Below are 23,940 nucleotides of genomic sequence, written 5' to 3'. Positions count from 1 at the left end.
ATAATTTACTCGAACTCATTCAGATTTTGAAATATAAACAAATTATATTAAAATCTACGTAAAATTTATATAATATAATTTAACTATGCTATAACAATATTGTAAAATAAGAACATTAAATAAATCAATTTGTATTTAGCTTTTTATTCTCATTCATATTTTGTTTTTTCTTATCTAGATTATTTTTCTTAAAAAGAAAAAAGAGCAAGATAATATTAAAAACTAAATAAAGTAATTAAAATATAATCGAATATAGTATTATTAAAAATAAATCTAAATAAAAAAATATTTAATTTATGTTTTCTTAATATCAATTTATATTTATTTATTATATATATATATATATATATATATTTTTTTTTTTTTTTCATATTTTATACATAAATATTTGTAAATGAAACAACTTTATTTTAAATCACATTCTGAGTTTAAATACTTCCTATTGATTCTATTAGTTATGAATTAAATCATTATGTTTATTCTTTAATTTTACACACAATAAATTTGATTAAAATACTATAATCGATGTATCTTCGGCGCGTAAACCAAATGTAATGACATGTTACTTTAATAATAATTAATTAATGAATAAATCTAAACATGATGGAGCATTGTCATGATAATACGAATGTTAATGATACTCATAGTAGCAGGGGTTATGTGTTAGATTTGTTTAATTCGTTTTTTAAGGAAGATTCTTCAGGTGTATTACTGCAAGAATTTGACGGTGATAAATCCGATACATTATGTAATGGAAGGTTGTTACTATCACATAATTCAAAATTATTACTAAATTTATCAACAAGTGGCGAAATAACTGTATGGGTTGATTTAGAGAAAAGAGATTTAAATACTAGTTTTTTGAATACAAATAGTATTAATTTAGAAAAACTTGATTTGGATATAATTTTTAAAAATGAAAATAATACAATAGTAACAGAAGCAATATGGTCAAATTCATCAATAAAAGATAATAAAAATATGGGAATATGTACCATACCAACACTAGTTTTATTAGAGCAAGATATAAATGCAAATAATATTAATGAAAGTTGTAGTTGCAGACAAAATTCAAATATAAAATACTTGACTATAATACAATTTATAAATATAGATAAATTGGAAATAAAAAGTGAATATAATATAATAAAACTAGAAATAGAAAACAAGCTAAATAATAATGATATTTATGGAGAACCAATATCTATTAATTTCAGTGTACCAAAAGATAATTTAAAACATAAATTCAGTGATAATATGGATATTAGATATTGTAGGATACATATAGAAAGTATATTTAACACATTTTTTAATGGAAAGCTGTTATATAAAAAAGACAATAAATTGTGTGATAGTTGTTTCTCCCATAATAATTTAAGAATATTTACTGACAATTCGAATGAATATGGTTTTTTAATACTTATGTCTAACATACTTTTTGTTTCATTAGATTTTAATGGATGTAAATCATTATATGCAAAGAGGAGATTTCTACTACAAGATAATAATTTACCGTTAATTCGTTATTCAGGTGCAGCAGCTTTAAATAATTGGTTATTGTGTATAACAATAGATACATATGAGTTATTGATATGGAATTACTATGATGGAATAGGATTTTTAAGATTTGATTTAAAGGAACATATTAAAAAATATTTCACTAAACTCAACGCTAAAGTTAAGATATCATTTTGTAACGGTTTATCAAATATCATAGTATTAATTGACAATCTAAATGAATTATGTATAGATAATAACTCAGTCAAGTTATTGAAAATTGATTTAGATGGATTATTTAGTAAACTAATATGTAGTTATTATACAATTAAATTACTGTATGATAAAAATGATATAATTAAAACCGATATGTTTGATCCTGAGGATTATTTACGAAAGAATATATTAATTAGTTCGGGGAGTATACCACATGTACAACTAGATAATGAATATAAAGATCTAACAATTTATCCTCACGCATTTAATAACTTCAAATTAAATAAATTTATGAAAATCTTAGATTCAAAATTATCTGGTGGTTCAACTGAATATTTAAACATATTAAAGTTAATTGATAGCAATATAAATTGGTCTTATTTTTATTGTAAAAACTGGTTAATTATGGAATATTACAATAACAAATACATACAATTGATAGTATTAAATACAATTAAAAATATAATATCTAATAATGATAATAACGAAATTTTATTAGAATATGAAAGTTTGTTTAATGATTTATATTTAAAGTCAATTAAATCATACATTGAAACTAACACAGAATGCAGCAAAGATTATATTACATTCTTGAATAATCTAAACATTGGTTCTGATTTATTCGATTTATATGCTTCAGTAATTGAAAAAACTACTGATAATATTAAAAATAATGTTATCCTACCATGTATCAAAGTATACAAATTTACACTAAGTGGCATTTTCTTTAAAAACATTTACGACAAAAATAAACTTTTGGGAAATTACTTGGTTGATATAGTAATTAATTCTAAATCAGTATTAATTCAAATATCAGATGAAAATATAATAAACAATCATTTAAGCTTCTATTTTGATATCAACGATTGTTACGGTTTACAAATTATTAATAATATTGATAAAGTCGCTACTAAAATTGACAATAACATTAATTTTGAGGAAGATATGTTTTTATTTAACATTAAAAACAAATACGCAATTTTGAGTTTAAAATTATCTCATGAAATTAATTGGAATTGTTACTTTATGAACAAAGATTTTAAAACCTATATAGGAATATATTCTCACAAAATGAGTTTGTTGGGTTTAATATATTCAGCAATAAGATATCAAGACTTTAAAAATATAAAGAGAATATGTCTATTAAATAATATAGATGAAAGTATAATCCCTATTATACAATTGGATATTGGCATTAATAACAGTGAAATTGATATAGTTAAGAGCTCTTTAAATAACATTCCTTCAATTTTAGACTTGAAAATAGTAAAATTTGCGATCTTCTTGTTACTAGAAAACAATAATTCAAAATTATCAGATGAATTTATTGTTAAATCTTGTGAAATATTTTTAAATTTTTGTTTAAATAGAATAAAATACTATATCAATGATAACATCAGAACTTATAATAGTAATGATTATAGTGATAGTATATTAAAAAGCCTTTCTTATTACTCTTCATTATTTAGGGAAAGGCTATGCAGAAAAAATGATATTTCAGATAGTAATAACACAAATGAAAGTGTTATGCAAGTAAAAGAAAATTATCTAATTTTTAGTGAATTAAAAACAGATAAAGATATATATCTAAGAGATGAAATTATAGAGGGACATTATTCAACTCTAATAAATTGGTGGTATAAGTCAAACAATACAGATATAACATATAATTTAAACTCTTTTAGAAATAATATACTTTATCAGGTATATAAATTAATATGCAATCAAAATTCAAATTCATTAACACTTGGAATACATATGTTACGTCAAATAGGTGAAAATACAACTGAATATTTAAAATTGATATTATATTATACATTAAGGAGAGACATAAGAAAAAAAATAATAAATCATTTAAAACATATAAATTGTTTGAATGATGATGATCATGACCTAATACAATTTAGTAATCAATTAGAAAATTATTATTTTAATACCTGTTACGAAGTCGAGTTAAATAGAATATGGACATCTTTTTTAACATATTCTTATCCATATGATATATTAAGAGATTACATACATATATTAAACGAAAATGAAGATAAAAAAGACAGTGAAAACAGTAATATTGAAGATAGTGATGAAGAGGACTATTCTTATGAGCACATAAGTAAATCATTAACTTATCCATTTGGTGGATTGAAAACACTTAAAGATGGTATATTAATAAATACTGGACTAGAGATAAACAAATATGAAAATAACAAATATATATTAAAAATATCAAAAGTTATATTAAAAAAGCTATCAAATGTTCATGAAATAAATAATACTTGTAACAATACTAATTTTTACATTAATAACAAAGAATATATTCAAATTGATAAAAGTTTATTATATTCACATTTTTCAAAGGAATCACTTGATATATGGAGTGGTCTGAATTGTAAAGAAATACAAGATAATGAGTTGAATCTAGAAAAAGATATTAGCAGTTATTTTAATAATGAAAACATTAATTATGAAAATCACGACAATGAATTGAATAATACTTTTAATGGAATATTAGCTAAAAGTTTGCCTGAACAAGAAAATAATTACCTTAAGCTAAGTAATAACAAGATAATAAATATAAAAAACTCAATATGTAAATTTTGTTGTGACCAAAATGATGAAGATTGTTTAGATATTGAAGAGAAAATATTATATTTTGATAAAAAGAAAGAATGCATGGATTACAGTAGAAATTCATATGTAAACGATGAAGTAAACAACAATAATTACGATTTGTCTTCAAATATAGATAAAAAAAATGATAAATATTTATCAGGTATAGATTCAAATAATCAAAATGATCAAAATTCAAAAAGGGGAGATTTGACGTGGTTAAGATTAAATAGAGAGAGAAAAGCTTTAATGAATAATCACTTTAATAATTATGGATATATAAATCATTCATTATACTTTATAACATTATGGCCATATGATGTTGCTATAAGAATAATGATAGAAAAGACACACTTACAAATATGTTATATTTGGAATAGAATATTAAGAAAATATCAAACACCTTGCAAATACAATGAAGCATTCGTTTATTCATATTTATATTTAATGATTAAAAAAATAAATAAAGAAGAAAATGATAGTAATATGTTATTATTGTTGAATAATAAATTTGATTTAGAAACGACTATATTTAAAAAAATAACAACTATTATATATAATTCATTATTCGGATTTATATTTTCCCATTTTGATTGGATGAATATTCCACAAGCTATGAATTACTTGAGTAAGACACTAAGTATATTACGTAGTAATTATAATGTCAAAAGATCATATACATATGAACTAATAAACGACATAATAAGAGAAAACTTTAATAGTAATCCAAAATATATAAATGAAGTATTTATAAATTCATTAATATCAAGTAAATTATTATTAGTTCACTATCTTAAATCAGATTTATTGGAAAACAAACTACATAAAATAGAAATGAATAAATATTATAATGTTAAACATATAATAAACAAATGTATTAGTTACGAAAAGCATGGTCCACGTTTGTTTAAATATTATTTATGTGAGATAAATGACTTAACTGGATTAGATTATTTAAATCTATTTTTAAAATTTTTTAAAAAAGAAAAACAAAATAAATACACTAACGATTACTTAAGTATATTGTATATTTTTATGAATAAAAAGGAAGAAATTGTACTAATGTTTTTTAGAGATACATTTACTAAATTTAAAAACAGCATAGGTGACGAACTATATAATAAATTGTTATTAAATAATAATAATATTGATAAAAGTATTTGTGTTGATTTTAAATTTATATTAAAATCTCCAATAACAATGTTGAATATTTTAATTGATTATTTCGTTAATTACTATAATGGTGTTAGCACTGAAGATGATGAAGATAATGCAAGGATTTATGACTATGATGTCATAAGTGAATTTAGTTCTGAAAGTAATAATGAAAACATCGATAATATTTTAGAAGAAAAGAATTTGTCAGAAAACAATTTTTATGATTATGAACACAATGATAATGATTTAAAATTGAGGCCACATTATGTACTATCAATAATATTTTCATTAAATTTTTGCAAAAATGATATATACAATAAAAATTATAAATTATTTTTAGAAAAATATTTTCCTAAACTGAAAGAATTACTTAAATATCAATTTAAATATATTGGTGATGAAGAAGAATGCTTAAATGAAAAACTAACAAATATAGAAGATACTAATTTATTTAACATTTTTGAAATAATAAAGGCAACTTACAAAGAATCTAAGACATTGATAGATTTAATTGATTTATTTCCAGTAATATATCATAAATTATGTAATAAAGATAATATTGAAGAGATTGTAAATTTTTTTTCACATAAAATGTATGAATCGATTAAAAAGAATGATGATTTAAAAATGAATTTTAAGTATGATATTTATGATATTGATAATGGTTTCAAATTAAATTTACCTATATTAAACTATATTTCTAAAGGCAGACCTTTTATGGCATATATATTATTGTGTATGAGGTATAAGTGCTATACAAATAATATAAACCATTACGACGAAAATTTTTGTATTAGTGTTCCAAATTTAAATACAAATGATAAAATAAATATATACAAGGCAATATATAATTTATCAATAAGAAATTTTACAAGGGAAATAGTCGTAACTAGCAGCATCATATTTATATCAATGTTGGACCTTCCAACTGAATTACTAACTACTGATATAAGAGTAGCGAGATGCATATATAATCATCAAATACATCCTAGAGATTCACTTTCAAAACCAAATTATGATAGTGAAATGAATATTGAAATTGACAGTGTTAACTCTGATAAAATTTATGAGATATGGAATTTATTTATTAAATTTGGTCCACCACAAATAGATTCATATATAATCAATCTCGACAATAATGAATGTAAATTGGAGTTTAAAGATAATCAAAAATATTCCAATTCATTATTTATAGTATTAAAAATGCTAGAGGAAGCTGCATGGGACACAGGTGATATAACAATACGTAATAGTTCTAATAAAGATACTCATAGTACAAATAATGATGATTTTATTGATAATGATTATAGTGATATAAAATTATTAGAGAGTACACCGATATGGCATTTAGTTGCTGTGTTTTGCAGATTACATAACTTACCTCGCTCATTAACATTATTACATGAATTAGCAAGAAGAGGTGAATGGGTACAGTTTTTACAAGAATGCGATTCTCAAAAATGTCCGAAAGAGACAGTAGAAAATATAATTAATGAATATATATCGGAATATCCTGTGTTAAAGCAGCATTTAAAAATTGCTTTAAAGATGAATAATGATGATAAATATAGTGATGATGATCAATTTGAATATAACAACAAAGAAAGTGAATATATAATTAGTCTATTGGATTGGAATATATATTTTACATCAAAAAATAATGTTGAATATGATAAGTTACATGAATTTTACGAATGGTCAATAAAAAATGTGTTTATTGATAGTTTAATGGATATGAACGGTGTTAAATTATTAATGTACTATTCGGTAATTCAGGAGAATTTTAATTTATTTATAGATTTTAATCTTAATATTAATTTGAAATGTTTAGCGTCATATACAATTAATTCATATATAATAATAGAGTTCATAAATTCACTTATATTTATACTTAAAAATAATACAGAATATAATATTGAATTTCTTTTTAATAAAATAAAGTTTGATGATGATACAAATAAAATTGAAGAATGTAAAAGCATATTTCAAATATTCATAATGAAAGTAATTAATGATTTTAAATTCATGATTATTAATAATAAAGATGTTAAATATGATAATATTGATATTAATAATGATTTAAATGTTGTTTTAGAATATGATGATAACAAGTTAAATGAGTACATTGAACACTTAATGCTGAATTCAATAACTAATATTTCAGAAATAATGAATAAAAAATACAAAATAAATGAAGAATACATTAAATTTATATTAAAAAATAATATTGAAAATAATAGTATATTATGTATGGATGAATTAACAATAATATTATGGAAATTAATGTCAATATTAAATGAAGGAAAATTTTTATCTAGAATATCAAACTGGTTTTATGGAGAAAAATCTATTATTTATAGTATGTTTAACGTATTGGGTTGTCTGAGAAATTTAGATATAAATCATGCTTTAAAAAACACGGTAAATATATTAATTAAAAACGATAACATTAGCAAAAAGTTTAATTTATTTAATCCAAGTGACAACTTAATAACACTGTATTATGAAAATGAGTTATTATATATATACAAAAACATTTCAATAAAAAATCATGAGTTACTGTGGAATTTTGTATATGACATATATTTATATAATTCAGATGATAATTTAAACAAAACATTTAATTTAAAGCATCATTTATATAAAAAAAATATAGTAAATTTATTATATTTGGATTTTAATGAATATAATTTAAATTGTAGTGATTTAGAAAAGTGGTTATGTATGACAGAAATTGAAATTATTAAAGAAATATACGATACAGGCAGATATAGATTGCTTATTAAATATTTAGAAATTTCATCGAATACTTTATTAAATAATATTGGATACAATAGTGAAAAAATTTCACTATTAGAGGATTCAACACTAAAGTTGGTATCAAATGAATTAGATAGTTTTATTTCTACACATTTATTTAAATCAAATTCAATTAGATATGAATATCTAAGCAATTATTACTGGAATTTATTGAAAAATTTATCAGATTCAATTAAAAAAATATCATTATACATAGCTCCATATATATTTTCAAAAATATCAATCTATTGTTGGTATTTAATAGAAAAACAGGAGAGATTACTTACTATTATTGATCAAGTTATTTTACTATCAATATCCTTAAGTTTTCTATCAGATTCTTACAAACTATTTGAATCAAACCAAATTAACAATAATAATATTGGTCTCTATTCAGATAATTACTTACCAGTTTATTTTGATTTAAACTATATTTATGATTGTATTCATTGTTTGTGTTATAAATTGTTATTTTTATATACAATTAACATGGATGAAAAGGAAGTATACTTTAATAATAGTGGTAATTGCAATAAAATTGAATATATGTTAAAACACGTAATTTATATCGTGAATAACAATAAATGTAATATAGTAGATATTAGGTTTAATTATAATGTATTTAGTATGGAATATTATGAGAATTTATTTTTAAAGATAAGAAATAATTCAATATTATTCACACCATCTGGATACTTTAATTTTCAAAATACTAACGATAAAAATTTTAATTTACAACTACCTAATAAGATAAATTTTTCAGATTTTCCTGTTGATGCTAAACATCTTATGTCAAGCATAAGTAATATTACTAATTATTTTGTGGACTTAATTTTAGCATTTAGAATGGGTATTAGATTCATTCCAAGTTTTAAAAATAAATTAGTTCATTCTTATAGAAAATTTCAGAAAAAATTTAATCTACTTAAGAATTTATATAGTAATGAAGATAATAACATTGATAACAGTAATTTTCAATCAGAAAACAATTACGGTAGTATTAACAAAAACAATGGCAGCTATATTGAAGCTAATAATAATAATATTGTAAGTATTAATAGAAACTCACATATTTGGAACCAAATAATAGATTTTTTGATGGAAAAGTATTATGTTTCACTAATGTTAACTAAAATTATATATTTATGGTCTAAAGAAGATAAAGACGAAATAAACAATTTCATAGATAATTTGAGTTCAAAATTTTTATACAATTTTAATAATAACGATATAGATAAACAAAAAAGCAGAATAAATTTCTGGGATGAATATATTATATTATCAAATAACAATAAAAAGGTATCTGAAGTAGATTTTAATATTAAATTATTTTCATTTATAAGGATATTTCATTATATACACCAAATAGAAAAATATAAACATCTAGATAAAATTATAAATGATATTAAATATTATACAAAAGATTTGATTGTTAACTCAGAACTGAACACAGAATTCAATACATTTAGTTTTAATACAAATGACCTATTTAATGATGAAAGTTACTTAACAGGTACATCTAAATTTATTATTAACTTATTTTCTACAGAAAGTATAATTTGTATTGTTGAAAATGTTTTATTTATGTCTGTTGAATTAAATTTGAAATACAATAATAGTAATTGTAATGGTGAAGTAAATTCAATAGGCTTTGATGATTTGTTGGATTCAATAAGAATTATTACATCTAATAATATTTATTTAGATGTTGAAAGACTAGATGATTCAATTATTAATATATTATTTGAAATAATACGTAATTTTTCCAATGAAAAAAATATAACCGTATTTTTATATAAAATATCAAAATTATCACTAAATCATATTTATGTTATTGAAAAAATAAATTCAAGATTAAATGAATATAATAATAATGAAATTACAAGTATAAAAGAATCTATATATATTAATCTAGTATTATATTACTTAACAATGATAGATTATAATTCTTTTACGTGTGAAAGTAATGATTATTATCAAACTAATATGGCCAATTTAATTGATAATATTGATATTTTATTAAATAAAATGATAAATACAGACTTTGATTGTCAATTATTTTCAAATATAATTTTAGAAATACCAGAATTATTTTCATTCAGTCAACTAAGCTACGCACAAATAAATAATGTTATTGAAAATATTAAAATTTTCCAAAATATATATGATAACGATTATAGTAATATTTGTAAATTTGATGATTCAAATATTAATATTAGTAATATTAACGGTGAAAAAAATGGTGATGATAATGAATATAAAATTGAGAACAGTAATGACAGTTATGGCAATAGCATTTCAAACAATATCACTAATACTGATTGTATTGGTAGCAATAACGTATTACCTAAAAATCTTCTAAGTATGATACTAGCAATAAGAATATTTGAAATATATAATTCAAGAGATGGAAATGAAAATAATAATATTAATTTAAATATACTAAAAAATCTTAATAGAATTGACTTGTTAGCAGAGTTTCTAGTTAATAAATGTTTAATTAAACAGTGGAATAAAACATCAATTGAATTTATTTTTTCTAAATATGGAAGGTACGATTTATTTATCGCATTACAAGTTATATTTCATTCATGTGAATTGCTTAAAAATACAAAATATCAACAATTATACTCAGCTTATTTGAAATTAGCAGGATTATTTTCAATTCAAATGTATTTTATTGATTCGTATATTCAAGAAAATTCATTCAAGAGCTTTAATAACGACAATTACTTAACTAAAGAAATGAAAGAATCTATTAAAAACAAACTTTCTTTTGTCATACCAAATGAATATATAAATGAATTATTCAACGATTACAAAAGCACTGATTTCAGCACAGATATAAATAATAATGACGATAAAATTAAATTTGAATATCAAGTTAATAAAGTAAATATAATAAATCTAGATTTAATTGAATTATTTGAAATTGTTTCAAATAATAATATATGTCACAACCCAATATTAGTAAATGTAATACTATCAGGTTATGAAGTTATTTTTGGTCCTATTGTACACGCAATTTGGCCAAGGATATTATTCATTAACTCAATTATTCTTTCTAACTCTGAATACATCAACAAATATAAACATGTTTTTGGCTACTTAGACTTCAATATATTAGAGTCAATGAGTAACCTACATAAAAATTTGTTATTGTATTTAAACAATAAAGAATATGATAACAACAACTATTCATTTTATAGAATAATTAAATCAAATAATGAGAATAGTGATATTCAGATTTTTGATTCCGCATTGGAGTGGATTGAAAGACCTGAAACCAAATACAATGTTAATAAAGATTCACTATTTGTTAACTGGAAAAATCTAGTTTCTGAATATGTTGATGATATTTTACTTAGAATTGAAATATGCAACATGGTAGACCCCATAGAGTTATCCGAAACAATTTCTTATAACAAAAGATTATACAATGATAAGTCACTTTACGAAATAGTATAATTATTGAGTAAAACAATTATTAAATACGTATTTCAATACTATAAAAAATGAAGAAGACCTAGGCTGATAACGTTTCCTATCAGTCCTAATGATGCAAAAAGCAAGAATATATCATTATTTGTTGTGTACTTGAATATATTTTTTTTAATTAAAATATTAAACCGTTATTTTTTAAAACTAATGTATTTAACTTACAAACAATATAACCGATATAAAAAACAACAATGTACTATAACTTAATCCATCCACGTATTTAATATATGTAGTCCTTTGTTTACTTGCAATTGGGCAGTATTTGTTTATTAAATCCTCATCATCAGAACCACAACTATCTGAATCAGATAAGTCTATTAATTTTAAGTAATTATATATATGAAGTAAAAAACAACAAAAATTTGAAAACATTTTCTTTTTCATTGACATTATATATATAATTCTCTTACTAATAATTTATTTATTACATTCTATTTAAATTGTACTTACCTGTAAATTCCAACTCGGAATATTTTAATCTCTTTTTAATCATTTCTTTTTCTATTGTTTTTTTATTTTCTGTACTGTATATATATCTTCAGAATATGGTTAAAAATAAAAAGGTATAATATAAATACGGTTACTTAAATATACTAGCACAAACCTATTGCTTAAATATTTAATCTTACATATTGTACACCCGTGTTCTTATTGCACTTTGCTGGCATATAATTTATTCCAAAATGCGTTATGTGGACAATAAAAAATTGCATGTGTTTGAGACATTCCCGCTTAGACTAGAAAAAAAAAACGAATAACATAGATAATAAAATTAAAAGTATAGTTAATCTCTATATATTTGAGCTTCAGGTGTATTAGGTAATTTTTCTATGTATTTAGATGAAAGAATGTATTCATTTAGTTTATTATTTGATTTGATTCTTTTTTTATTTCTAGTTTTATTTTCGTTGTAACTATTATCATCAGCATTTTTACTTTCATTACTACAAACCTCCAAATTTTCACCAAATAGTGTTGATCTCTTATTTTTCTTATTACCCTTTTTATTACTCTTATTTTTCTTATTTAAATCCAAATCTTCATCCATGATAACTGTATTGCTAGAGTTATCGTCCTTTAAATCATAATTGTATTCTGTTTCATCGTATTCATTATCACTGATATTAGCGTTTTGACTATCAAAATCATCATTACTTTCTTCTTCATAATCACTAAACGTTATTATTTTTCTCTTCTTGTTTTTCGTCTTGTTATTTTGATTTTTGTTTTGATAAATATTGGCACTAGTAATACTACTGGTGTTATTTGCATTTGAATTTCTTCGTAATGAAGTTCTTTTCTTTGTTGTCTCCTTAAGTAATTCTTTTTTTATGTCATTTATTTCACCAGATTCATATTTTTCCACAACTTTTAGAAATGTTCTCTCGCTCACACCTTCTACGCATAAATAATCTTTATTTGACTTCCATCTTGATTTTCGTTGAGAACGTGGTATTTCCTTAGGTTCATTCATATTAAAATCATCAATTCCAAGTTTCGCATTCATTTCATTTGGGGGTCTAACAATCCAATCTGGTACCTCATCAACTGATATTATTCTACCAGCTTTTTCCATATAATTCATATATACTTCACTATCCTCAAAAGTTAAAATTTCATTATTCCTATTTTCATTTATTTTGTACGTTTCATCACTATTATTTTGTTCATTTTGAATACTTTTTTGTTTTCTACCTGGTCTTTTTGGTTTTGGCGGAGATTTTGATATATTGTTACCAAAATCAAGTAAATCTTTGTCTAAATTGCATTTATCATCACTTTTTCCCGATTCATTTTTAACATTTTCGTTATTTAAAGATTTGCTTTCATTATTAATGCTGTTTTTAGATGTCTTTTTAATTATCATATCACTCCATTCACGTATTTTATTATAAATATTTCTTCCTAACATCTTTTTATCCATTTCCTCAAATGTTTTTAATTCATTTTCTGTTCTTGCCATAAATTGGTTTAATTCTAAAGGAGTAGTTACCCTAGCATCGCTTTTGTATTCTTCTTTACCAAACAATTCTCTCAATCTGTCCTCTCTGTCATCTTCTACTACTTGTGTCGAATTAAACATTCCGGCTTGAATAATTTTATGGTCAATTTCTAATTTTTTCTGAGCCTTTCTAAGAACTAGTTCTTCCACACCGGATATTGATACCAAACGAATTACCCTAACCTCATTTTTTTGACCCATTCTGTGTGCTCTACTTTGAGCTTGTAAATCCTGATGTGGATTCCAATCTGAATCAAAAATGATAACAGTATCTGCTGCTTGTAAATTAAGTCCTAAACCACCAGCTCTAGTTGATAAAATAAACACAAATTTATCAGATTCGTCTGAATTAAATTCATCCATTCTTTCTTTTCTTTCCTGTATTGTCATTGTTCCATCAAGTCTGTGATATTTTATTTCTCTATAGTCTAAAAAATCGCCCAATATATCCATCAATTGTGTCATTTGACAAAAAATTAATACCTTATGCTTAAAACATATTAATTTTGGTAACATTCTATCGAGTATTTCAAATTTGCAACTAACTCTAAATATATCATCATTTTCAATTAAGTATTCATCGACGAATAAATATGGATGATTAACTATTTTTCTTAATTGTATTATTGTATTGCTTACTGATCTATATTGTATTTTACCACTATTTAAATCCATTGAGTGAACTGCTTTTTGTTTAATTTGATCATATACTATTTTTTGCCATGGTGTAAGCTCCATTCTAACAATGAATTCTTTCTTTTCAGGTAAATCTTGTAAAACATCTGATTTAACCCTTCTTAACAGGAATGGTCTTAATATTGAATGTAGTCTATTAATAATAAATAATTTTTCTTCTTCCGAGAGCTCTAAACTGTTTTCATTTGAAGGTAATTCACTAAATGGTTTGCTAAACCAAACTTGAAAATCTTCAACAGAGTGAAATACTTGTGGTAGTAAAAAATTTAATAATGACCAAAGCTCTGTTATATTATTTTGTAATGGTGTTCCTGTCAATAACAAACGATTGTGCGAATTAAAGTCATGTAATATAACGTGAAATTTACTTTTTGAATTTTTAAGTCTATGACCCTCATCAACTATTATATGTTTCCATTGAATACTTTGCAAAGCATTACCTTCTCTAACAATGAAGTCAAACGTAGTTAGACATACATTAAATTTCATTTTTCTTATCTCTTGGAATAATGATTTTCTTTCATATCTGCTACCTTTGAAACACATTATACTTAAATTAGGACTCCATTTTTCAAATTCTTTCTGCCAATTTGGGAGTGTTGATAAGGGAACTATTACTAAATGAGGTCCGTGATTTTCTTTATGTTCATATAAATATGTTAATAATGCAACAGTCTGTATTGTTTTTCCTAGTCCCATTTCATCTGCCAATATACCGTGTAATTTGTTATTATATAAGCTTAACATCCATTCCACACCAGTTATTTGATATGGTAGTAATTCGCCTTTTAACAGTTTCATAGGATTGTCCGATATATTTTCAGTTATAGTGTGTGCCATAGTATAATACGAAGAAACACTTGTCTTTGTGTTTATTCCTGAATTGTATTCCAATGGATCCTTCAGTTCTGTTATTGATATTGATTCATTATAATCACCATTATCAGTACCTGACATTTTTTGATCCTGAACTCTTAAACCTATATCAATTAAAAATCTATCTGTCTGATTTATTAATTCTTGTAATCTTCTGTTCTTAGTTTCTTTAACTAATTCTAAGTAAGCTTCTAAATCATTTTCTCTGAGTAATCTAAGTCTTTCTCTTTCTTTTTTTTCCATATTAATTTGCTTCTGAGATTGTATAGATACCATTTGTTTACTTGCATTTATCGCTAAACGGCTGAGTATTAATCTTTTTTTCTTCTTTTCCCTTATTATCTTTTCTCTTTCCATCGGTAAGTTTTCTATTATTAATTGGAATTTATATTGTTGTATTGTTGGAGATTTTGATTTCCAAAAATTAATTATTTTTTTATTTGCTGATTTAAATATTGAATCTATTATTTTAGTCTTTACATTAATTTCTGATGGAACCAATAAACGCTTGTCTGAAATACCCATTTTTATGTTACTATCAATTATTTCTAAATTTGTTACATCTATCTTGTTTTTATTGTAATTATTATTGTTTATATGTTCATTTAAATTGTTATTTTCAAATATCTTATTTTCTATATTCATTTCATTTCCCGTTATTAATGAATCTAAACTATAGTATTGACCACTATTGCATAACTCATTCCTTGCTCTTGTCTGAATATATGAAAGATTTAGTAATCTTTCGTGTAAGTTAGCTTTGTAAGAAATATCTGCTGGAAATGAAATATATTCTTTGAGTTTATTCTGAGAATCCAGTGATGTTAGGCTTTTCAAAAATCTTTTTTCATTTAAAATGTATTTATTCCAGTAGGTATATATATTATTCTTTGCCACTGCAGAACCTGTATATTCTAGTGTATTAACCCTAAATGAATTGATTTCTGCCACTAATTCTATCAAATTATTATTAGATTCATATAAATTATTTGTACTTTGTTTTTCTGACAAAAAATTACCATAACTTCTCATTTTTTCACTAAATATCAATTTAGAATATTCAAAGTATTTTTTCATTGCATAAAATACATTATGATCTTGGTTTTCAAATTCATCATTTACATTTAATATTGTTTCGTTTTCATTAATATTATATATTTTAAACAAGTGAGATTTTCTCACAATTAATTCATCCATCATTTTATATAATTCACCCAATAAAAAGTTTCCTGGTAACAAACCTCTAGACAACATTCTGTAACACTGTAATAGTATCTTAAATCGGTATCTTAATAAATTCTCATCTGGAACTTCTAAATCTTTTAGTTGTTTATATTTAACGTTGCTCTTTATTTTTTCGTAAACAAGTGATAAATCTAGACATTTTGCAAAAATTTCAGAAGATTTAGAAGCTGATTCATATATCAATTCTTCTATTGAATTATTTAAATCTACTTTTTCTTTACTAATTAAATTTTTGCATATATCCACTTCTGAAATGTTATTTATAGTGGTTCTGTTTTGAGATTCCATTATTCATTGAACTAAATATTATTATTATATTTATTTGCTCTTCTCTTTAATTATAAATAAATAATGGTTTTAAACCTATTAAATAATCAATTTAAATCAATGTTATGGCAGTTATTTGTATAATTTGTTTTACTTAGTTATACGAAATGTTTTTGCCAACCTTACTCTTTAATTCTATAATTACTAAGCTCCTAATGACAAATTATTCAATGTTGATCATATACATTTGATAACAGAAACTATAACAATACAAATTCACAATGTTATTTTTACAACTGTACTTGTGTTAATAAATATTATCTTTATTTACCGCCGATTTTTTCTTAAACTAATAAAAGGTAAAACTGTAACAAGTAAATAAGCAAAAGATAATATAAAGGGGATTAAAAAACACGACAATATTATATAAAATAAACCTCCCACACAAATAATTAAATAAATATTGTAATTTCACGCTAAAAAACCAACACTATCTCACATGTTAACCACATAAACCGTTTAAAATATACATAAATATAATAATTATTAAATCCCACAACTTTATTTGCTTAAAGTGACTACGAGTTCAAATTAAAATTAATTTTAAAAAAATGTTATTCTCATTATTTAAACTATATTAATATGTTCTTTTAATGTACATATTAGTGTCCTGATGCTTAACATAAGCTTTTTGGCGCCCTAATGTGTGTAGTGACATCTTGAAAGTATAACTGACATTTTTTTTTTCAATGATAAAAAGTAATAAACTATTTAAAATTTTGTTATTTTTTAAAAATTTAATTATAAATAAATATTAAAATAAACTTATTAAAGTTTAAATTACAGTTTTTTTTTATTAAGCTCACATTTATGTGTTTTGTTTTTAGTTACCTTTGACATTATTTTTCAATATATAGTTTAATCACCGAATTATCATTAAAATACAAAGGCATGAAAAGACGTATACTTGTTTTTAAGTATTAATAGTTTAAAATAAAATATAAATTTTAATCTTGTTAATAAATCATAATAATTTGAACCATTAATTTGATCATTTAAACTATTTCTATTAATTATTACATTGTAAATATATGTCATAAACAAAAAAATTATTGAAACGGATATAATTAATATAATGGTATTTACTTGGATAATTTAAATTGTGTGAAAACTATATTTATTAAATCCTAAATAATCTTAAGAATAGATAAATATAAAATAGAGTAATAAATTTATAATATTAATAAGTGCATTGAAAATTAGAAAATTAATTTGACAATTTTATCAAATAAATAATTTATTAATATAAGTTTTAAAAAAATTTACATATATATATATATATATATATATAACATATATTCAATATTTTTTATTAATTCGCATATATAAAAAAATATCAACCATTTATTTCCTTAATTATCCTTTAATTTTTCTTTCTTTTAATTATCTATGAGAGAACAAAATAAAGATAAAATAGAGATAAACTTTAACAGCGAATTGGGATTATCAGAAACCAATATATTTAAGAGAGCTTTTATGAGTGTTTTAAAAAAACACGATAAATTTCACAATGGAATAGTTACTGCAGAAAAATTTTGTAATTCAATAAAAGAGACAGATGAATTATTACGAAAAGAGGACAACATTTGGGGAGTTAGAGTAGTGTCAAAGGAAAAATGCAGTGTAACTTCACCAATAATAGCTTCAATAATGAATCTAATTCAGATTACTGATGATAAATATGTTAATTGCAAACCATTTTATTTAGACGTGGATAGAATAGAATCAATAATATTAGTTAAAAATCCATATAATGAATCGACAGTAATGGTTACTCAAGTACAAAAAACGAGCTTAGAGAAAGACCACGTAAAATATTCTGTGGAATGTCCAAAAACATACTTGGAGGATTTATACCCTCCTGCTTTAGACTCAGCAAAAAAATACAATCACAAATCACAAATAAATAATATTTTTGATATAAACAATAACACTGAATTAAAAGATAATGAGTATTGCAGTGAAGATAAGTTACCATCATTGAGGGCACTGCCTTTGGACAAGCTAGATGATTTTCGCAAATTATATGCGATGTGGAATAAATGTATGATCTCAGACGAACATTTAATAATGCATATGAAAAAAGATTTAGGAATAAAGAATATACCTAAAGAATTTTTATTTCAAATTGCAAATAAAGGACCTAGTAGAACATTAAGTTATAGAGACGCAATTTGTTCGTTATTTATAAATGATATAGACTCATTAAGGAGATACAGATATAAAAATAATGTACCTGAACCTGGAAGAATGTCAGTGGAAACAAGAATTAATCCAGTAACTCATGAAGACAGTCGTTTAAAGTATTCACAAAAGGTTTTAGATGACTTCAATAGTGGATATGGTAAAGTTATTGAGTCAATCAATAATCATAATGATGAAATACAAAATTTGTTCAAGTCAAAAGGTAAAAAACACAGGCCATTAACGACATTAGAATCAAATCTTAAACACTCTGTAGAAAAAATGGAACTAAAAAGCAATAAAAACCTAAATAATTGTTATAGTGAATATAATATAAATAATGACGAATACAAAGCTAAAAAATATAACTTTATTGTTGATTTAGATAAATTATATGATGAAAAGGGTGATTCAGTAGCGAATGAATATATTAACATAGATAAGTATAGTTCATGTAATGTTAATAACAAAAGAATTACTGTGACAATGCCAAAAGCCCTTCAAACGCAACTTAAAAAATGTGTTTCTGGTGAAACCAGTGTTGGTGCAGTTAGAGAATACCTTAAACATTATGGTATACCAATAACAATTACCCTTGACACTTTACTTAGAAGAACTGATGAAGATGGTACTGTTTCATTTACCTCTTTAATGAAAGAAGTATATAATTCAATAAAAAACATGCAAAAGTGATAGTTTTTTAAAATTTAAATATTTTATGCGCGAAGCCTAATTTAAGTGTATTTTTTTGTTTTAATTAAATGATTATTTAAATATATATTTGTTTTTTTTAATTGTTTAGTGAATATTAATATTTCCTATTCTTATTAAATGGGTGACAAACATGCTAATTCTGTGAATATTTTGATAAATTGTGGCAATGAAAATTCTATTATAAACGAACTAATAAATAGTAATTCACAGGAGAATATTGAAATTTCTGTAGATAATGAAGCATCAAACTATACAAGCAAATCGGTTTTTGATTATTGTAAAGACAAATTAGATGAAATGTACTCATTTGGTACTAATAAGTGTGTATTTGATTTAAAAGAGGATGAAAAAATCGTAAATTTTAAATCTCAAGTAGATAAGATGAGAATATGGCCTTCATTTGATCACATTTTCAGAGCAGCTAGAAAAGATAATAAATGGTTCTTAAAATCAGTACCACTCAAGCGAGTTAATAAAATATTGATAAAGGAACAAAGTTTAATAAACATCTCGAAAGTAAGTTAACAAAAACAAAATGTTATTACTAATATTAATATTAAAATAAAAACTATTTTTATTTATTTACTTCATTTAAATAATCCTCATTCACTAAACAAATAGTCTATGTACAAAGGATTAGTTATTACATCAATACCAAATGGTGTGATTGATACAGTCGTAAATATAATTTTAAATAGTAACAATACTATCCCAGAGTTATCAGAATACGTAAGTTTTCTGTTTTTTATTCACAATTTAGTGATAAGAAACTTAACTCGATACACAATGTTTAAATTATATTATTTTTATATTTATATGTTTTAATATTTTCAAACTAATATTTTAAGACTGTAAGAATGAAGGAAAGTAGGCGCATTAAAATCGGTATTTCTAACAATAATCAATGAAATAGCCAACAATCCCAAAATTTTAGAAAATAGTGAAACTTAATAATGAAAATGTACTTATTTTTATAATATAATTTTTCAGAATAAAATTATTCAATCCTCTTATACATTTTGTTTATATTGTACGTCACCTATTGCTATTTTAGATAGATAATAACACTTTTAACCAGTTTAATTTTGAAGATAAAAACAAAAAAGAAAAAAAAAAACCATTAGTAATTCTATTGGATTAGACTATTGCATTAAGAATTTTCATCCTCTTTTTCCGAATAAAAAGGAAAGGTCAAGCTATTCAACCTTGTTAATAATAATGTTGGTTATTTAAATTGTGATTTTTAGTTAGTTTAGATTACCAATGTTTGGCGTTCATAGTATGCTACACAATCTTGTGGAAACAAAATAAACTTAAAATAGCCATTTATTCGTTGTCTTCAATTACTTGTGATTCATGAGCTTGCGAAACGAAATCAATAGGCTTGACAAATCTAGTGGTTCCTGGAACAATTAATGAAAGAAAATAGGAACTTTTTTCAAATTTGCTTATTTGAGAAATGCTGCTAAATTCTTTAGAAAATGCTTTTAAGCCTTCATAATTTGAGGTAATACAACCACTTGAAATATTTTCAACGAATAATATTAATGTGTAGACCGAAGCATCGAAATATGAATATCTGCCACCAAAGTAAAATCTGCTTCCTGTTTCAATAAATTTATCGTCTAATAACTTGAGTGTGATATTAATATTGTCAATTGTAAGTAATTTTTCGCATACAAGTTTTTGGGATAATTCAATAATTTTATGGACTTTTTGAATATATGATCTTACTGCAGAACCAATTTGAAGTGAAATTGCATAATCAGAAATTACTTTCGGGAATAAATCTGGATAGTAAGATAATATCAAATAATGAATAATTGCTTCTTCTTGACTAATGTTTTTAACTGAATACTCATTATCTGTTATCATTGGAATTGAAGGAACTAAAAATCCAGATTCAACTACTGAATTAAACATTTCTTCCAATGAAGGCGAGTTCTTTTTGAATCTAAATTCGTTAAATGGAATACCTGACAGAACCAACAGTGTTCTTATTAAATGACTATTATCTATTGTTTTTGACGTATAGAACATTATTGGATTGTATCTTTTGTTACTCTTCGATTTGCTATTCTTGCCAGCTATAATCAGATTAATTAGACAAATAAATGTCAAAGCAAAACCAATAAACTTCATTTTTCTTCAAATAAATGCTAAAAAATAACTTAATAAAGAAGTATTGTGATCGTCTAAATGTTACAAATATTTGTATTAGTACAATGAAATGTGTAATTCTAGCTTAACCCCTTAACTCGGGTTTGTGAATATATATTATTGTTTATCCGCCATAAAAAATTAAATATATTTTTACATTACTAAATATATTTATTATATTTAAAATAATGAATAGACGTCGCAATACATAGTTGACTAAATTCGAACTAATAAATTAGGAATTTAAAAGAAAAAATTCACCGCCTTTTTCCACTATTAAAGTAATTATATAATAACAAAGTTAAATAAAAAAAGATTAATTTTAATAACTGTACAAATATATTCAATTAATATTTTTTACTTGATTTAGAGCTGTCTGAATCATCAGTTTCTCCAATTATTTCAGTTTTTGATTCATCTGAATAACTTTCGTTACTCACCGACTCCCCTTGAGAACTACGTTCATCAGTATAATCACCACTTACACTGGATCTTCTCGAATCAGTAGTCCTGGAGTCTTCATCATATTCAGACTCTGTTCCTGTTGAGTACTCAGATCTTGTTTCAGCAGATCGATAACTTTCGTCCTGAGTTCTTGAACATGTATCGGTACCTCTTTGACATAAACTGTGTTCAGATTTTCCGTATGTGGTAGATTGTTCCCTTTTTGTATCGTCATATGAAATATCTGAACTAACCTCATTACTTGCATCTAACTCAGTTGAAACTTCAGAAGCTGAATTGTCGAACCCATCAGTGGATTTATCAATTATTTCGCTTTCTTCCTGGTCGTGACATTGAATATGTTGAATATCTTCTCCCAAATTACCTAACTTATCAATAGATATATCAGAAGAACTAATAGAGTAAGATTCAGGTATTTGAATTTCAGTAGGCTGTTCACCCAATAAATATTTTTGCGTTTTTGAATATATAAAAAATAATGGCATTTCTATAGGAACATAAAGTTCTACAGATTTGTGAAATAATGTAAGCCTCTCTGTTTCTCTTATTAATGGTTTGCCGTCATTATCAAAATAATCAGATACTCTAATACCTTCATGTAATAGTTTATCTTCATCGCCTATTAACTCAGATACAGTATTTTTGCTATATTCAGGATCTACCAAATCATCAAATAAAACATTATCCAATAAAGCATCTTTGCTTTTAAGCAATTCACTAAGTTTATTATTTATTGATTCTTTTTTCTTTTGCTGCGATTGTTTTTGTAGCCTATTAAATTCACTAAAAGTTAAATCCGACAAATTAATATTTTTCTTAAGTAAGTTAAATGAACTTGACAATTTATTATACAACTTGTTAGTTTTTACTAATCCTTTAGTTTTCTTTCCTATTCCTATTTTTGCATTTTCGTTTGCCGAATTTATTTTTTTTTTACAAGACTTTAAGTTATATTTTGTATTAAAAGATAACACCTTAGTTGAGATGGTTTCATCTATCCAAGCTTCGAGTTGAAGTAATTGATTTTTAGTTAATCTATCATAGTCCTTACATAGTCTCAATATCCTGCTTGTGAACAATATTATCTCCTCTGTATATACTTCCAATATATTTAGTTTAAAATATATTAAAAACAAGTATATTATAGGTATAATTGCTTTTCTAAATTTAAACATTAGTATAAATAAAATGTTACTTTTATAATTGTTAGTTTTTATTATTCATTAGTTTTATTTGTTATATTTTTCACTTTTATTTAAAAACAAATAAATATTTTTGCTTTTATTTTAATTGATAATTTTCATTCTTTTTTTTTGTCTAATAGTACAATATCAAACACTTTATACTCTGTATTGAACTATTTATAATTTACGATCCCCTCTGGCAGGAAACACAACTAGAACGTCATATTAAAAAAATGAGCACTAACTATTATAGAATAATACCCTAATTCATTTAAACTTATAATTTAATTCTAAACTTAATGTATCTAA

At 23.5% G+C, this 23,940-nt stretch overlaps 6 protein-coding genes across 6 annotated transcripts; 3 read left to right on the top strand and 3 right to left on the bottom strand.

The window, feature by feature from the left end:
• Positions 1–600: 600 nt before the first annotated feature.
• On the top strand, positions 601–11,745 carry FG386_001511 (uncharacterized protein; the record flags this gene model as incomplete). The annotated part of the gene is made up of 1 exon (XM_067340904.1): positions 601–11,745. One exon carries the CDS (start codon positions 601–603, stop codon positions 11,743–11,745), a length of 11,145 nt encoding a protein of 3,714 aa, XP_067197252.1.
• Positions 11,746–12,562: 817 nt separating this feature from the next.
• On the bottom strand, positions 12,563–16,885 carry FG386_001510 (uncharacterized protein; the record flags this gene model as incomplete). The annotated part of the gene is made up of 1 exon (XM_067340903.1): positions 12,563–16,885. The coding sequence occupies one exon, from the start codon at positions 16,883–16,885 to the stop codon at positions 12,563–12,565; it is 4,323 nt and encodes a 1,440-aa protein (XP_067197251.1).
• Positions 16,886–18,313: 1,428 nt separating this feature from the next.
• On the top strand, positions 18,314–19,801 carry FG386_001509 (uncharacterized protein; the record flags this gene model as incomplete). The annotated part of the gene is made up of 1 exon (XM_067340902.1): positions 18,314–19,801. One exon carries the CDS (start codon positions 18,314–18,316, stop codon positions 19,799–19,801), a length of 1,488 nt encoding a protein of 495 aa, XP_067197250.1.
• Positions 19,802–19,939: 138 nt separating this feature from the next.
• Positions 19,940–20,347, top strand: FG386_001508 (uncharacterized protein; the record flags this gene model as incomplete). Its single annotated transcript, XM_067340901.1, has 1 exon — positions 19,940–20,347. One exon carries the CDS (start codon positions 19,940–19,942, stop codon positions 20,345–20,347), a length of 408 nt encoding a protein of 135 aa, XP_067197249.1.
• Positions 20,348–21,148: 801 nt separating this feature from the next.
• FG386_001507 (uncharacterized protein) lies at positions 21,149–21,964 on the bottom strand (the record flags this gene model as incomplete). The annotated part of the gene is made up of 1 exon (XM_067340900.1): positions 21,149–21,964. One exon carries the CDS (start codon positions 21,962–21,964, stop codon positions 21,149–21,151), a length of 816 nt encoding a protein of 271 aa, XP_067197248.1.
• Positions 21,965–22,329: 365 nt separating this feature from the next.
• FG386_001506 (uncharacterized protein) lies at positions 22,330–23,622 on the bottom strand (the record flags this gene model as incomplete). The annotated part of the gene is made up of 1 exon (XM_067340899.1): positions 22,330–23,622. One exon carries the CDS (start codon positions 23,620–23,622, stop codon positions 22,330–22,332), a length of 1,293 nt encoding a protein of 430 aa, XP_067197247.1.
• Between the last annotated feature and the right edge of the window lie 318 nt (positions 23,623–23,940).

This window comes from Cryptosporidium ryanae (genome assembly GCF_009792415.1).
Source record: "Cryptosporidium ryanae isolate 45019 chromosome Unknown contig_25, whole genome shotgun sequence".
Classification (NCBI taxonomy): domain Eukaryota; phylum Apicomplexa; class Conoidasida; order Eucoccidiorida; family Cryptosporidiidae; genus Cryptosporidium; species Cryptosporidium ryanae.
Note: the sequence above shows the minus strand (reverse complement) of the source record. Positions and strands in the feature narration are given on the sequence as shown.